Source organism: Prinia subflava, chromosome Z, assembly GCF_021018805.1.
Source record: "Prinia subflava isolate CZ2003 ecotype Zambia chromosome Z, Cam_Psub_1.2, whole genome shotgun sequence".
Taxonomy (NCBI): Eukaryota; Metazoa; Chordata; class Aves; order Passeriformes; family Cisticolidae; genus Prinia; species Prinia subflava.
This window is the reverse complement of record NC_086283.1, coordinates 83,780,458-83,797,590: the sequence shown is the minus strand read 5'-3', so window position 1 is coordinate 83,797,590 and position 17,133 is coordinate 83,780,458. Positions and strand designations below refer to the sequence as shown.

Genomic DNA, 17,133 nt, shown 5'->3' with positions numbered 1-17,133 from the left:
TTTTCACACTCCTACGTAACTGCGAGCAAGGGACATGCAGCCTTGATTCACCACAGGATTCTCAGTGCCTACTGGAATGCTCTTCCATGCAGTCACTGGAGCTACAAAGATGAACCCCATCCGTAAGGCGAAGGCAGTGAATGAAGATTGGGGAGGACATGATGACCCTCCATCAACCCCTCATGCCATTTCTTCCCAGAATAGTACCTTCTATTTCTGTGGCCACACTACTCAAAATTACTTGAAGAAAAATCTGTTAGATTCAAGACTACAATCCACTAATTAATCCACTCCCTACAGATCAGTCACTTCAAGTATGTGAAAAATAAATAACCTTACTAAAGAAACCTATGCAAACATAACTGACCAATGATAAGAAATGCATGAGATTTTTCTATCTCATCTGTGGCAACATCTACAGCCAAGGAAAAACTCCACTCTGGAAAGAATCAGCCACTCTTGTAACTGTAACAACTTACCAGGCACTTTCCTCCTAGCTGGTCTTTGAAAAAGTATTTGTATCTGCTGCTTCTGTATTCACATGGTAGTTGTTCTTCTTAGTGGAAAATTTCTGTCCCTCTGAGCTAGTTTCCCACCCACACGGACCAAATACAAGATAATGAAGTTTTCAAATTTCCACACTACAACAATTGCGAGAAACACACAGCAGATACAATAACATTATAGTGCAGCTAAATTTCTATTAAAAGTAATATTCTGTCAACAGAAGTCTTTTTTATTTTCAAGTGTTCAAATTGTTATTACACATACATCATTTAACTATTTTTTATTTGAACATTAAGGTATTACAGTTGAAGGGCTCATATTTCCAGTGGTCTCTCTGCTTTGGACGCCCCCACAGCAAAACATGAAATATTCCACATGGCTAACAATAAGACATTTGATACCAGAACTACAATCATCATTTTATTTTTCTAACAGATCACACACATACATAACCAGGGCCATTTTCTTTAGAAGAAATACCAAAATTAGTACTGCATTTGTTTATTTTCAGTATGAACATCTCTACATACGAGCAACATGGTACATGACAGTTTGATTATCACACATACAGTACTTTGGCAGCTCTGTGATGTGTTTTTCCCCAAAGCTCCATAGTAGGCTTAATTTATAAAACATATTGCTAATATGCCCTGCATAAACACCAAGAATCAAATGTATCTTTCATCACCTAAAAAGAAGAGGGAGCAGTGCTTTTATCTCGCATTAGACAGCCTCATCATACAAGCACAATTTTCTTCCATGGACATTTCTACGCATATCCTAGCTAACACTGTCTGCAAAAAATAATCTTTATTCAAAAAAGATTTTTCTTCTCAAATTCAAGATGCTACAGATGATTACACAACAAATCACTACCATTTATTTCAAAATAACACAGAATGTGTCACAATTTTATCGCGGTTACTTGCATACTACCATCTTACAAGCATATCAGTCACCTGATCAAATCATTCTATTTTGAGTTCATTTGTGAAAATGACTTGTCTCTTTTGATACCTACTAATAACTCATAGTTATTAGTACTGATATACTAATTTTATTGAATAACTAATACTAATTTCATTGAATACCTCTACCATCAATTTCCACATGAAAACTAATTGCTATATTAAACCATTTCACTTACTCTTCCCAAATGTCCCACCTTCCTGAACACAATTAACCTATTAGCACAGTAATCTCAGTGAGGACAATCTTCCCTCTAATACAACCATGCACTTTTAAGTAGCCACTTCAAAGTTCTGAGGTAAGATGCATGAAATCTGCTTGCAAAATCTCAGACTTAAAGGAACAAAATCACATTATATATATTGCAATAAAAACCACCTAGAAGCTGTCTGTAGTGATCTGAAGCAATTTATTTCACTCAATTATCTGTGAAATTTTAGCAGCTATTACAAATTTATTCTATTTGGTCCAAACTATTTTGGTCTAGCCCTATATGTTGTTAAGAGTCACTCAAATAATAATGCTGTGCCCAAAACCACACCTGTCACCACAAACATCTCTTCACCTTTTTATTCACCCTCAAGCAGTTCTTAAAAATTTAAGATTTCTTGAGCTATACAAAAACACATTTTATTTGTAATATCTCAACAATGGATAAAAAGCAGGTGAAGATATGTGACATATTTAAACTAAATAATATGCATGTGATGTCATATACTCTCTCTTCCTCAGCCTTCAATAGGTATTTGCATTGAATTATGATCTCTGCAGCACATAAACAGCATATGGCACTTACAATCATGTCTGCAATATAAGCAACTATATCAAGATGTCCTATAAATAAACAAACAGTAAATCTTGTTTATCTGTACAAAATTTAGAGATTGTTATCATTAAATGGGAAAATTACAAACTAATGAAGTTGGACATTCACTAATCTTTTTTCACAGAGTTGTTTTATGTTCTTGCTTTGCTTAATTATGTCAGAAAATCAAGTTCTCCAATTCTGCTTCCATTTCTTCACTGTAGTCATTTTGTGCCAGCAAACTTTGATCGTGCACCATTAACTTCCACCTTGGTGTACCTCTCGCATCTCCAAGTTCTCCATCACATTCTCCCTTCTCCCTTCCACTGCTTGAGACTCGGTGTCACCAAGGCGCCCTTCCTCTAGGACAGCATCCTGTGTAAGAGAGCTTCCACGGGGCAGAGGCTTTTCTGTCCAGGAGGTACCAGGGCTGACCAGCCAAGCTTGCTGGGTCATGGTTTGCCATGTAAACTCCCCGCGCGCGCTAAGCGCCTTCTGCACGGAGATAAACCAGCTGGGCACGCCTGAGCCACAGGAAGCAACCCAAGTTCAGTGGATGGGCAGAAACATGACAGACAGACATTCTGGCTGCAGCAGTTTTAACCCTGTTTGATTGTTTAACCTGCATTACAGTCTAATTCAATCATCATTGTTTATGCAATACTTTCAAATGAACAAAAACCCTACAGACAGGTAAACTGCTCCTTTTCTACAGGATAACTGGTTAGTATGTATTCCAGACTGAATTTCATGCAAACCTTGAAGAGTGTATTAATAACCACATTTGGAGCCTTTAAATACTGTCTTACTCTGAGGTATATGTCTATTACTGAAGAAGTTTATGCTTCAAATCCGAAGTTCAAGAGAGAAGGCTACTTGTATTTTCTAGGTCAAGCAAGGTGAAGAAAAATGGGAAGAGAGAGCATGTATTTTGTGTTCAAGTGTTATTGTTTAGTACAATCCTGCATGCAAGTAATGCAAAAAAATAGCTATATATTTCAGACTGTTTACATCTGAATAAAAGGGTACATCAGCTAATATAGTATTGAAAATTATCTACAAAAATGTGTTTTTCCAAGTATTCACTGTTTGTATCAAGTCTTAAAGCAGAAAGCTACAGGGCAATACCAAGAAAATGGAATAAAAGAAAAAGTGAAACTGAGACATTTTAAGAAATCCCCTCAGAAAACAAATTCATATTAACTGTAAACTTAACTGAAATTAAAACAACTAAAGCTATTAGGTGGCCTTATCAGCAAACATCTTCAATCAAAAGGCCATAAACAAGTATGCTTTATGTATTACTTGATTTGTTTATTTTACACCATGGGGTGAAAGCAACACAATTCCTTTTAGTAAAGTATACACAAATAGCCTCACTCAGAATACACTTTTAATGCACATAAAAAAAGTATTCATCTTACAAATTGTTTTGCAATCCAAATATACAATAGCTTGGAAAACAATATTTTAGAAAACTAAAGCCAATGTAAAAAGACTGCTTAATACAACTAAATGATATAAGTTTTTGTATGGCTCTGTCTTTAGAGTTTTCTTACTGCATCATCAATATCAGAAATCTGTTCCTTCAGTTGATTCCACTGTTCTGGATTTAAAGAAATACCTGAAAAGCATTAAAAATAAACACTTCAGACAAAAAGAAAATTGTCGTGCAGGATCTTGTGCAATTATTATAAAGGCCACTTTCATACACAAAACCTATGTTATAATATTAATACCTGAGTTAATTCAACAACCATCTTAGTTACAAAGTGAAACTATGCACTTCCAACACTTCAACTTAACTTCAGACACGTTTACATGGAAAATGTGTGTAACAAATAATTGTACGAGTACTAGGCTAAACACAAGAAATGAAATACAACTCTGCTCTTGACAGCGGCAGTACAAAAGTTCTGAGTGATAGGTAGGAAATAATTTGTACTCCTGTTGGTTCCTAAAAACTGAACCGATGCAGACAGTGCTTTTTCAAGTACAGTAATTCTGGGAGGGCTTCTCCTCTTTTAGTTTCTTAAAGCACTGTAAATAACAGGTGCTGTAAACAACCTGTTGGAGAGAACCTCTGTATCATTCCCTAGCACTCACAAACCAATACCAAAGTTATTTTTTACTTCGAGTTCTACACAGTTTTTAGTGACTTTCAACCAAAAATCATTCAGTATCCCACAGCCCATCATTTCAGTTCTAAATTTGATCTTACCTTCCCCTCAAGCTTGAGCACAGGCACCTGATTCATTTGTGCTTTGGTCTACACATTCTTACCCTAAACTTCTACACCCACTTTGTGGAAATTGCAGGCTCCCAGTCCTCTTATACTTTCTCCTGTCAAGCTCTTCCACTAATTACTCCCACTGTCTCCTCCCAGTGATAGTTTTCCTTCATTGCTTTCTCCCTGAAGGTGGAGCAAGACGTGAAAACAACTGAAAATTTGACATTTTTTTGTAGCCCATAGCCTTTTCTTTACCATCACTGTCTTATCAGAGCACCACTACAATTTTAAGCAGCAAGTAGTATACATGGAGCTTCTCTAAGTCTTCCACAAGTCTTTGGAGGGCAGGTTTCATTTGGAAACAGGTCAAGCGTGTTAACCATCATTAAAGGATTAAATATCATTAAGATGTCCCTCAGCCACAGACCACATGAAGGAAACAAAATTCAAACTTGCTGCTCCAGACACTGAGAGTAATTTAAACTGCTGGGTTTATTTTTGTTTTATTACAAAATTTTGACTGCTTATACTTTTTAAAGGATAGCTAGATGAGCATCTTATGAGTGCTCACATACTGTATCAGATTATTTTTATCATAACAAAATTCAGGCTCTTTTGCTGCATTGATAAAACACTTCTACCTACATCATATCATTTTTGCCACTTGGCCCCACCCATCAAATCCTGTTATAGTCTGCCATTCAAAGTGCACATACTACTGAATTCTATCTTGAAACATAGAACGTCAAGTCCTTAGAAGTTACAGTAACCTCTTCCTTTAACTAGCAAGGAATCCAAAACTCACAATTTTCTTGTAGAGCACCAGTATATCTGTCCATGCAAACCTATTCTCAGTGGTTATTTAAGAAATGTTGAAAATGCTTCTCAAACTTTCTAAATGAGTTGTTTACTGAGTTGCTCCTGAACACATCAAAAGAATGTAACAAACCTTATGGTGACTGTACACTAAATTTCTCCAGACTTCAAACTTAGCCTGCCAGTACATTAGGCTGGGGAAGGACTTTTTGGAACAGCATGTAGTGACAGGACAGGGAAAGAACGGCTTAGACTGGGAGTGGGTAGATGTAGATTGGGTATTAGGAAGAACTTCTTCACTGTGTGATAATGCACTGGCACAGGTTGTCCAGAGAAGCTGTGGATGCCCCATCCTTGGAAGTGCTCAAGGACAGGCTGGATGGGGCTCTGAGCAACCTGGACTAGTGGAAGGTGACCCTGTCCACAGAAGGGAGTAGTGCTGAACGAGGTGATCTTCATGGTCCCTTCCAGCCTAAACCATTCTGTGGTTCTATGAATCAACAGGGCAGAATGTTTCATGCTTCCCTTTCACTGATGCTATATCAAAATGGGTAAGAAGTAGGCTTTTCAAAGAGAAGCAACATCAAGCACAGCACCACCACTGCAATCCCCATCTTGAGATGTGGAAGTTCTGAAGATGGTTCACAGTGAAGCTTTGCCATGAAAAGCAACTGTGCAAATGGCAACTAGAAGCACAATGGCTTGTGTTGTGCTACAGATTACAAACTTGGGACACTTGAGATATTTTCCCCTCTACCAAAATACTTGCTAATTTTTTTCATAATTAGCCACATTAAATGTTTAGGTTGATTTAATCTAAAATCAAGTAGGAACTGAAGGACATAGTTGGTTTAACAAAATTAAAATCTTACAAAAACAATTAACTATTATCAGTTAATTCTGAAATAAGAAATCCAATGATAAAAGGAAATTCGGTTCATTAAGTTAATCAATTGAGGGGGGGGAATACAGTATGGTATAAACATGTTTATAACTCCCCTACCGAATTTGCTTGTATCTGACACCTTGCTTTTCATAAATCATGGAGGATCTCTCTCGGAAGACTGACTCAGGCCAACAAACCCAGTTAAGATTTTATCCATAACCTACATATAAAACCAATCCTTTGTAAAAATCCAAATTGTAAGAAAGTAAAAGTACTACTCAAAAAAGTATCACATAGCAACAAAGGAGAAAAATATGATATAGGAAGTTCTACTGGTTAAGTGCAGACCATGTTTTAATACAAAGTAACATGAAGCATAACAATACCTTTTCTGCCAGGCTTCATTTCACCTTCTTGATCCATCCAATATTCTCTAATATCAATTAAGACTTTCCCTTTAAAGTCCCGAACACTGACATACCTCATCTTGCCAATCTGTCAAAACACATATAAGGAAGGGTCTATTAGGTATTTTACATATTAGAGCATTCACTTTCCCCAGCAGCATTAGACTCTGACATGTGACACTGCACAGTGCAGCTTATTTTAGACACCACAGAAACAACTAGATTAAAAGCTTAATTCAGAGTAGTCAGTAGGCTAGTAAGTAACGACTTAAAACTGGTTGAGCAGTCAATGCTCAACATAGAAGTAGCTCTCCTGGAACAGAAATACCTGTGTTCTTTACATGCTTGCTTCTAGCAAGTCAGGAATTTACTGCTTCCTGAAAAAAAAGTATTTCCTTTCTTCACAACAGCTCTAAACAAAGAAGGAAAAAGAGAGTGCTACTCCAAATCTAAATTTTAGTCCATTCCAGAAGTACAGAAAGCAAGTTAAATGTTCACATGTGATACCTTCCCTTCTTTTTTTTTTACACAGCAAATACAGATGGAATGAAAGCTAGCCACCAACTGTCACATGCCCACCTTCAAGTCCTCATGGGTACCTCACTGTCACCAGGTCTTCAAAAGAAGTCAAATCTGTAAAGTCTACCAGCATGCAGCACAGTATGAAATTTTGGAACTTGGATTTTGGAATTTCGTAATTTTCAAACCAGCATCATAACTGAATTACATGCACCTCTTTTTTTGGGGGGTGAAGTGGGGAGAAGTTGGGGAAGAATCATACCACCAACTATGCAATACACTACAATTTGGGCTTATTCAATATCGTTCCAAATACAATAAAAAACTATCTATTCATATAAATTCCAAATACGAGGTGAATTTGAGAACCAGAAACTAGATAATTAAAACATAATCAAATAAAACTTCTTGCAATTCTAAAAAATCCTTTGACTTCTGCATGTACCTTCTGGATACATTTTATATAACAAAAAAACAGATTCCAAAGTAAATAAATTTAAAATAAAATAGTCCTTCTTGGTAAAACACTGCTTTATAATTTCAACTTCCTTTATCTCTGCATACTGCATTTCGATACATTTCAATACAATTTAATGATGAGCCCTACACTTCTGGCCCAAAACCACTAGCATTAAGTTTGACCAGAAAGACTTAAGAACTCTCCAATCAACTAGAATAATTCTCAGATGTTTAAGTCATATGCTCTTATTTCACAAAATAGATATAAACATGAATATTTTATCTTTGCTTAAATGGATTTTTCTTCTTCTGCAGATGCTATATGACATCTAGAATTCATATTAGAACAATTAGGACATTTTAGATAACGTAAGTCTGAAGCACTTTTCCTACTTCAAAGATTCCTTTAAAATTAGTAAGACATTACTGTTCATAAGACAGTATTTTTAATTGATAAAATTACAATACAAATTTAAAACTCAAAAATAAAAGTATAATGTTACGGCAGCTTAGGTCTTTCAGATCAAACCTGGTACCATGCCCAAGTCCATCTGCACTCCTGGCACAGAATATCCTAAATAACCTACATGGACAACATTTCTTGGTTTTACCCATTAACACACTCCAGTAACTTTTAAGGTCACCTCCAGGAACAGCTTCAACAGCTTCAGTAGCACATTGCAGCACCCTTTTTTTCCATGCCTACTGACGCGTATTAGTACCTTCACAAAAAATTCCAGATTTGTTGTAAGAAATAAAATCTAATTCAACATAGCAGATTACAGCTGCAAATACAGTACAAGGTTTTAGAGTGTGATTATCGAGGGTAAGGAACACTCTTATACCTTAATTCAACTAGAGCAAGGTGAGAGGCGATAATGCAAAGTTCACATTCACTCTACCATTGTCTACCTTAGATAAAAGCATTTTTCTACATAAATTCTGCAATTAAGTTAGATTTCACATCACATCTAGATTTCAGATGAATGTTCCCATTAAATTTCAGCTATTTAGTTGAATTCTACACAAAAGTTGCTGCTACTATAATTTTCAAATAGGCTTCTAAAGTACAGTTTCAATAAACATATACACTTAAAAATACAAACAAAATCTAGACCTAACTACTAAAGTAAATTGATGTTCCTTGATACTTACCTACCTGTAATTCTAGTATAGGTTCATTTCTGAACAATTCTATCACACACCTGCTGATAACGTTGAGAGTAATTTCAGTGACTGAAGGTATTTTTGTATCTCTATAACCAGGGCAGCATTCCAAGGGTTGCTGTACTGGGGAGAATTTGTTTTCTTCACATTGGCTGATATGGGGCTGTGTTTTGGCTTTGTGCTGAACACAGTGATGATAACACAGAGATGTTTTAGTTACTGCTGAGCAGAGCTTACACAGAGCCAGGACCTTTTCTGCTCCTCACACTGCCATGCTGGCAGAGAACCCGGGGGTGCTTGGGACAGTGGGAGGAGGCACAGCCAGGAGAGGTGACCCCAACTGATCAAAGGCATGTTCCAGACCAGGACATAACGTGGAGGAAAGAAGAGGGAAGGGGGTATGTTTGGCATGATGACATTTGTCTTCCCAAGTGACACTTGGATGTGATGGGAACTGCTCTCATGGAGATGGCTGAGCTCCTGCCTGCCCATGGGAAGTGATGAATTAACTCCTCATTTTGTTTTGCTTGAGTGTGTGGCTCCTGCTTTCCCTATGAAACTGTCTTTATCTCAGCCCTCGAGTTTTCCAGCTTTTACCCTTCCAATTCTCTCCCAGTGCGACTGGTGGGGGTGTGAGCAAGTGGCTGCTGCCTGGGGTTAAACCAAGACAGTCATCATGATTTATAGCCTGAGTGTTCAACCAAAGAGTTCAACCTTCACAGAGAAGTTCATATACTTTTTATTAAATAGCACAGATCCTGAGATTATATTACTCTATTGACTTACATAAATCAGTAAACATTAAAACCACTATTTCCAGTTTTCTGCTTCTTAGAAAAAAAAAGCACTAAGCTGTATCTCTGTTCCTTTCAGAGATACACAACTGACTTCCTGTCTGAATTTCAGCAAGCGCCTTCTTCATCCTCTTTCCTATTTCCAGTTTTTCTTGATTAAACTGCACCCACAGTGCAAGCATAAACAGCAAAAAAATCCTCTCTCCTCCCTAGCCAACAACCATTTATAAGGAGCACAAGACTGACGTGAACAGTGACATCTGCAAGAAAGCAAACTGTGAAATGCATCAGTGACCATCTAAGTTTCATAATTAGTGTGCTAAACCAATCGCAGTTTCAGAGCGTCGTAAATTTCTATTCATCTTTTTCCAGGAATCAATGATAAGAACACTGGGAAATTACACTGCAAAAATTAAAGAACTTATTTCTCATAAGTCAAAACCCAAATACGGTGAAAACTCAAAAGAAAGAACAACAAAAAGTTTGGGAGGTAGACAGGACAACATAGAGACAACTTCTGAAGTAACAATTTCAGCTAAATGCACGATCATGCAATGTGGTTCTGCTCTGGATAGTCATTAATGTATCCTGACAAACCTTATCCAAAACAGGCATAGGTGGATGATAGGATTAGTCAAACTAACCAAAGCACATGCTGCGAAGCACAGGTTGGCCTGAAGCCACAGACAGGAATCTAATGCATCCAAGCTAAACCCTTCCACATTAACAGAAATAATGCCTCTCCTTAGGGCCTCAAGTAATACATCACACATGGGGTAACATAAATTTCTGCAATATAACAGCACACAAATCCTTCATCAAGTTGCAGAGCACACTAACTTCCCTATAAAACCTAGTAAGGCCAAGACATGCAAATACATAAAATACATCTTGTCTCTTATATTGAACAAAATTGTCTTCTACGTACATTAACACTATTCTTCATACGTAGTTGCAAAAGAATCATTACACCAACAATCTCAAACAAAAATATAAAATGTACATATTTATGAAAATGATGAATTTTCTGAATACTGCAGTCACAATGAGCTCAATATTAAGGCAATCTGTATGCTTCAAGAACACAGCCTGAGGGTTTAGAACAAGAAGACTTTTGGTTTCACATCATTTGCAGACACTCCCTCACACAATATGGACACCATAGAACTCGTGACTATCCTATGAATGCTTTACAGCCTTATTTCCATCAGCTGAAACCACTCTTGTAAAGCTATACTGCAAAGTCACTTCCACATCAGAGATCATTTTACTGCCACGAGAGAGAAACTCTCCAGAAAGGTTTCTAGTATCACTAAGATGCCTAGAACAAACAAAACTATATCTAAAAAATTAACGAGCATGCCCTCCTGGGTAGGGGGAAAGAAGGGGAAGTATCCTCAGACCTACTGTAGTTTTATTTCTATACTTTAACATTTGCATGTTAGTTACTGCACAGAAGTTGACATAGACTACAAAAGCTGACAAGCTTCACCCTAACACAATGAGTAATCTAAAAATACTTTATTTTTGATTAATTCAAAAGCAGACACAAACTGGGTAACACTTGTATTTTAGGTCAAGGTGATATTCAAAGATCTGTATTCTACTCAACACCAGAAGAACCCTGTTCTTATCAGAGTAATGTGAGTCCTCTACTGTCTGTTTTTAGTAACTTTTTATTACCTTAGGTTGAAGAGATTTCAAGAAACCAGAGCATGCATACTTTCGTTTTTGTTTGAAAGGGTCTGGGTGTTTTTGCATCAGGAGAACACTAAAAATTTTAAAGTTTTCTCCAAGGCTGGAATTTCTGAACCTACAATAACCATAGCAACTGGAATTACTCAACTTACTACAACCATAGCATTTATGTTTTACATAGTTCTTTAGAGTTCTCCCTGCAGTTCACCTCATATAAGTTGCAGAATTCACTATTTCATTTTTCCTATGGGGTTCAAAGCATGCCCAAGCAGAACCAAAAATCATATATACTTCCTTCAATACAGAAGTCCAGACACAGCCTAATTGAAAAGTGAGAAATAAGATATTAAAAAAACTGCCCTGTATCACAGTATCAGTTAAGCATGTCTCTCTAGAACAAAGTTTTCCTCCCCTGTATTACTTCACACAGCTACAGACCAGAACATTTCATTTACATTACTCTGCACTTGGGTCATCTCATTAGGCACCTTTCCCATATCCTTGCACAAACCTGAGAATCAAAGCCTCAAGAATTTAAGTTCTTTTCCAGCCAGAGATCTAGATCCACACCCCCAAAACAGCTAATTCTAAGCTGTGTATCAGCTCTCTAAGCACACATTGCTACTGCCTTAGCTAATCCTGGGAACTGCAATACCAAAACTGAATTCACAAACGCATCTTTCTACTGAAAAACAGACATTCATCACATCTTAAAAACAAGGCAATACGACAAATTACTAACTTTATGGATGTTCAGTGATAAGACCCTACATCGTAACATAAAGGAACAAACAAAACTTATTCCAAGATGCTGTCATAACATAGGAGGCCAAGCTGTCCTTGACCTAGTTAAATAGGAACAAGGAGTTCCACACTTTGGTTTCCAAGAACATTTTTTTCAAGAGCCCTAATTAAAAAAACATTTCCATGTAGGAAAAAACCTGATCTGAATATTTAAAGTATACTGATGGTAAGTGCTGTATTTACTAACAAAATGACCACCCAAAACTACCAGGAGCAAAGTCATAAGAATTAGATCAATGGATACAATGCAGATTCTTTTACCCTGTTAAAACTCAACCATGCTTTTCTGGAGCATCTCAGCTGAATGCCAGCATTGTAAACCCCTGTGGCCCAGGATTCAGAAAGCCAAGGACTACATTGGCAAGAAATTCAGATCACCTCATACAATCTATATAGCATATGATGTAACATGTTACCTTAACCAGAGTCTATGAGACATCAGTTTTACCTGAAACATATTCTCATCTCTGTTACTGCTTTGCTTAGAAGAAGCTGCACCTTTTGAACTTTCACCAGTCTTTTGCTTCTTTACAGGTTTTTCTGGAGTTACTTGCTTTTTCCGCTTCGCCTTGGAGCAAAACAAAAGAAGAAAAGTATGAGCCACAATCACTCTGTACGCTACAGGTAAGTTTACATGGTATGTAACAGCCACTGACAAGCAATGCATTTTATCACCTCCTTGCGGTGAAGGCAGGAATCCAATACTGTATATTTAGACTGGAATTTAAAAACTTCAAAATGAGCCTGATTCTGTTCTCAGTGAAGTTAATACCTTGGCTTTAAAGAGACTTTATTCAGATCAAAATACATTTCAAAATTCCTTCTCTTTCTGCACAGTATCACTGTCAGTTCAGTGGTTTTAATAAAAAAATTAAGTCTGATAGAAATGGCACCCTCTTCCCCACTAAATAGAACAATAAGTACAGAACAGCTTGCAACACCTGCAAAAAAGAAAAGAAACATAGATAAGATAATGAATAAAGGATCTGGAAACCACCTCTATCAGACCATTTTTTAAATAAGCATCTAATCACTGCCCACAGCATGATAAATTATGTGAATTAAAGCATTCAGAAAATATCACCTGTAAATCAGATTACCCATAGAAGCTACAAAGTTACTATTTCTACTCATGTAAAAAATAGGAGACCAGATCTCTTCATATACTATCATATACCAGACAGCCCTCCATACTATACTACTTAAAAAGACCTGGTGTCTGTGTTACCACCTAGCCTTTCTTAAAAAACATAAATTAACTACTTTTTCCTGATTTTGTTCAAAATGATTGGCATATCTGTACAAACTTCTAACTTAAATAGCTATTTAAATTAACTGGGAACATTTGATTTATACATTTGAAACAGTTATCTTAAAATTTATCAACTCAAAGACACTCAGGTTGGCTCAGCTTTTAAGTGAGAAAGTAGCAGATGGTGTAACAACAAATAAAAGAAAATGAAGCAGAGAAAAAAATCCCATGCAAACAAGATAAGCAAGTGACACAAGGAACACAGGGCAAGTGCAGATTTTTCTTATGGAGGAGTAATCCAGATAATAAAATGGCAGTGGGTGGCTGTAGGCATATTCTTAATACCAAATTCTTGCTACCAGGGCAGTTGATACAGAAGCCTTCCAAAGCTTGCCACAAAGCAGCAAAGAATCACAGGGAATTTGAAATTATCATATGAAATGGCATGAAGAAAACAAAGTGCAACTAAAGAAAAGAACTTTTCTTCAAGGCAAAAATTATACAATCCACCCCTATTTGGAAGGTGGGTTGTTTGGTTTTTGTTGTGGTTGCTGAGGTGGGTGGGTGGAAGAGAAAGTTTCTTAAAGTGTTTGACACATCATACGGAATGATATGCATGTCGTGACATAACGCTCACCTTATTCTTTAACCCCAGCCTGCAACAAAAGAGTTAAAACAGTAATGAACAGTATATATTGTTCACCTTTTTGTCAACTTCACTATCTGAATCACTGGCAGATGAGCTTGAAGATACAAGTTCCTTTGATTTAGGCATTCTGGGAAAAGAAAAATAACATGAGAACACTATATAAGGAACGACATTCCATTTTGGCCAGAAAGCAATCTTCAAACCTGTGTTTGTACTGGCTCATCTTCTTCAAGCCCTCCTAAAGATTTTTCTACCTTTTTCATTTAAGCTTTAATATGCACTGCAGATGCAATATCAAGCACTCTTCCCTCTTATATCTCTTCCTCTTTTTGCTGCAACTGCATTAAAACACATTTAAAGTGCATTAAATGCAGTGGTTTGGCTTCTGAACTGTCTACAGCAGAGTCATTTTTCACTATTTTCATATATTCCTGGCATGGCAAAACCCACAATGTAAAACAGAATGTAATACTGCCCTCCAGCTAAATCCCTTCTATTACATCCACAAATATGAATCATTAACAGTATAGCAATAGCTACACTCTGATACAGGCATTTCACCCAGATGGATTTGCAAGCAACATGCTGCACAACTGACACACACGTGACACTCAAGCTCCTGCCTATAATCTAACAGCTCTCAGCTACAGAGAGCTACAGCAGTGTAATTAATATTTTCACTGCAACTTCACATTAGTCTGGAGACTATTAATTCACCAGACAAGCAGACATTCAGCATTCCTTGAATGCGTGCTGCCAGGTGTCCTTGCACATCACCCTGGTATGCAAACATGTGGTTAGATATAGCGGTTACACATCTTCCCAGCTGCTAGAAATTCTCTGTAACAAATACACTCCTCATTTGCTCTTTCAGAATAAAATTAAGCATCCCTGAGAAACTGTACAATACAAACCTCAGTTAGGAAAGGCCAAGATAATATTACAGAGTATCTCAGGCAAGAAAAAAGGAGCGACAGCGTTCTTAAACAGGGAAGTGAAAAAACCTCCCACATAAGCAAATGAAAAACAAAACAATAAAACCAGAGTCCAAATAATGCTAATGGATCAACGTGGTTCTAAAGCAGGGCAAGACCTGTGATAATAGCTTGTAGCACAAGGACGGAAGCTGCAGCACCGCACAGGATACAGGGTGTGAGGAAGCACACAAGCCACGCTCTAGGATGGAGGTAGAAAAGCGCTGGAATGGGACAATATGAAAATAAGCAAATGATGACAGCGAGTCGGCGAGCCAAACGATGTTTGGGGGGATGACCCCAGGGTCCGCATGGGAAGGAGAAAGGGACAATATGGAGGAAGGTGTGGGCGGAAACTGGAAGGAAAAGGACTGTGGGGTGTTGGTAGATGCCCCCCGGGAGGGGCTGACCGTGAAGAGACACCGCAGCGCCAGCGAGGGGGACGGGATAAGCCGGGCCAAGGGAGAGTGGGGAAAGGTAAGGAAAGGAAGACGAGTCGGGAACTCCAGGTAGGCGGATCCCAGCCGCCATTTTACTCCCCTATTCCTCTTTTCCACGGGTCGTGTCGCCCCCTGAGGAAAAGAGTCGAGACCCGAACAAGGATGGGGGCGAGGGGGTGGGCGGGCGAGAACGCCCAAATCTTCCCGTGGCAGGGCAGCAGCGAAGGGACTGCGGGTTACTCGTGGCGGGGAGGAGGAAAAGGATAGCATGGAAACCAGCGGGCCAGGGGTCGCCGGCGGGCCGGGTCTGCTGCTGGCGCGGAGGGGAGCGCAGCCGGGCGCCATCTTCTCCCTCTATCAGTCTCCATGCCCCCCAACATGGCAGCTCCCCCTCGGCAGCGGCGGCTCGCTCTTCCCGCTCCACAGCGGGGTACCCCTCCCGCTGGGCACCGCGGGCACTCGAGGAACAAGGGGAAGCCTCGCCTCGCCTCGGCGCTCCCGGCCCGTCTGCCCCGATCGGACCGGGAGGTGCCGTGGCGGTGGTGGCGGGGCCGTGGGAAGGGGCGCGCGGGGGAAAATGGCGGCGTGGCGGGGGCGCGCGAGGAGACCCAACACTCACGTCCTGCTCCGCGCGTGGCTCCTCCGCAACGCGACACAGGCGGAACTGACGCGGCTCGGAACGCCCGCCCCGGGCCGCTCACGTGGGCGGCGGGGGGCGGCTTTAAAGGGGACGCGGCCCTTTGTCCCTATAGTCGCTCGTTCCCGCCTCCCCTGAAGGGCGGGGGAGGGATCATAGTGCTGGAAAGGAGATTTTACAGGATCACAGCAAATCCCAAATTGGTGGAGACCCAGAGAGGACATTGACTCGAACTCCTGACCCTACACAGGACACCCCAAGAGTCATACCCTGTGGCTGAGAGCGTTGAACGAACCCTTTTTGGTGCTGTGACCACCTCCCTGAGGAGCCTATTTTAGTGCCCAACCACCTTCTGAGTGAAAAACCTTTCCCTGGTATTCAACCTAAACCTCCCCTGACTCGCCATCGAATTCTGTCACTGGCCACGAGAGTGAAGAGATCGGTACCTGCCCCTCCGCTTCCCCCCGTGAGGGAACTGTAGACTGCAATGGACATTAGGAAGAATTTCTTCACTTAAACGATTAGACGTTGGAATGCGCTGCTCAGGCGGGTGGTGGAGTCACTGTCCCTGGAAATGTTCAAGGAAAGACTGGACATGGCACTTGGTGGCATGGTCTGGTTGACGTGGTGGTGTTGAGTCATAAGTTGGACTCGGTGGTCTCAAAGGTCTAGTCTAAATTGATTCTGTCGTTCTCTGAAGTATCGTCTCAGTCTTCTCACGCCTGGAAACCGCCCCCTACAATAACTCATAAATAGCAGGGTTTTTTCACGCACTGCAGCAGTTCCTCGATGCCGCTCGGGTCGCCTGGGCAGCGGCGTGAGGCGGGTGCGGCTGCGGTGTCTTTGCATAGCGAAACCACAGCCCCGCCACACCTGGGGCGCCGCTCGGGAGCCTCTCCTGGTGGTTCCCCTTCTGCCACCAGATCCCCCTTCTGCCACCAGATCCCCCTTCTGCCACCGGGTTTCCTTCTCTTGGGCTCTGGAGCTGGCAACCAGGGATCATCAGGGCAGCCGTTCGGGCAGGCACCGCGGGGTTGAAGCACCGGGGATCGAAGCTTAAAGCTGTGTCAGCCTCCTTTAAACACCTACACTTTAAAAGCTGTCCAAACAAATAAAGAAC

General features: G+C 39.8%; 1 protein-coding gene across 1 annotated transcript; it reads right to left on the bottom strand.

Moving 5' to 3' along the window:
• Positions 1 to 3,656: 3,656 nt before the first annotated feature.
• SUB1 (SUB1 regulator of transcription) lies at positions 3,657 to 16,252 on the bottom strand. Its single transcript, XM_063423730.1, has 5 exons — positions 15,996 to 16,252; positions 14,017 to 14,089; positions 12,510 to 12,629; positions 6,600 to 6,708; positions 3,657 to 3,905 (listed from the first exon to the last, which is right to left on the bottom strand). The coding sequence occupies exons 1-5, from the start codon at positions 16,235 to 16,237 to the stop codon at positions 3,826 to 3,828; spliced, it is 624 nt and encodes a 207-aa protein (XP_063279800.1). The 5' UTR covers positions 16,238 to 16,252; the 3' UTR covers positions 3,657 to 3,825.
• Positions 16,253 to 17,133: the final 881 nt, after the last annotated feature.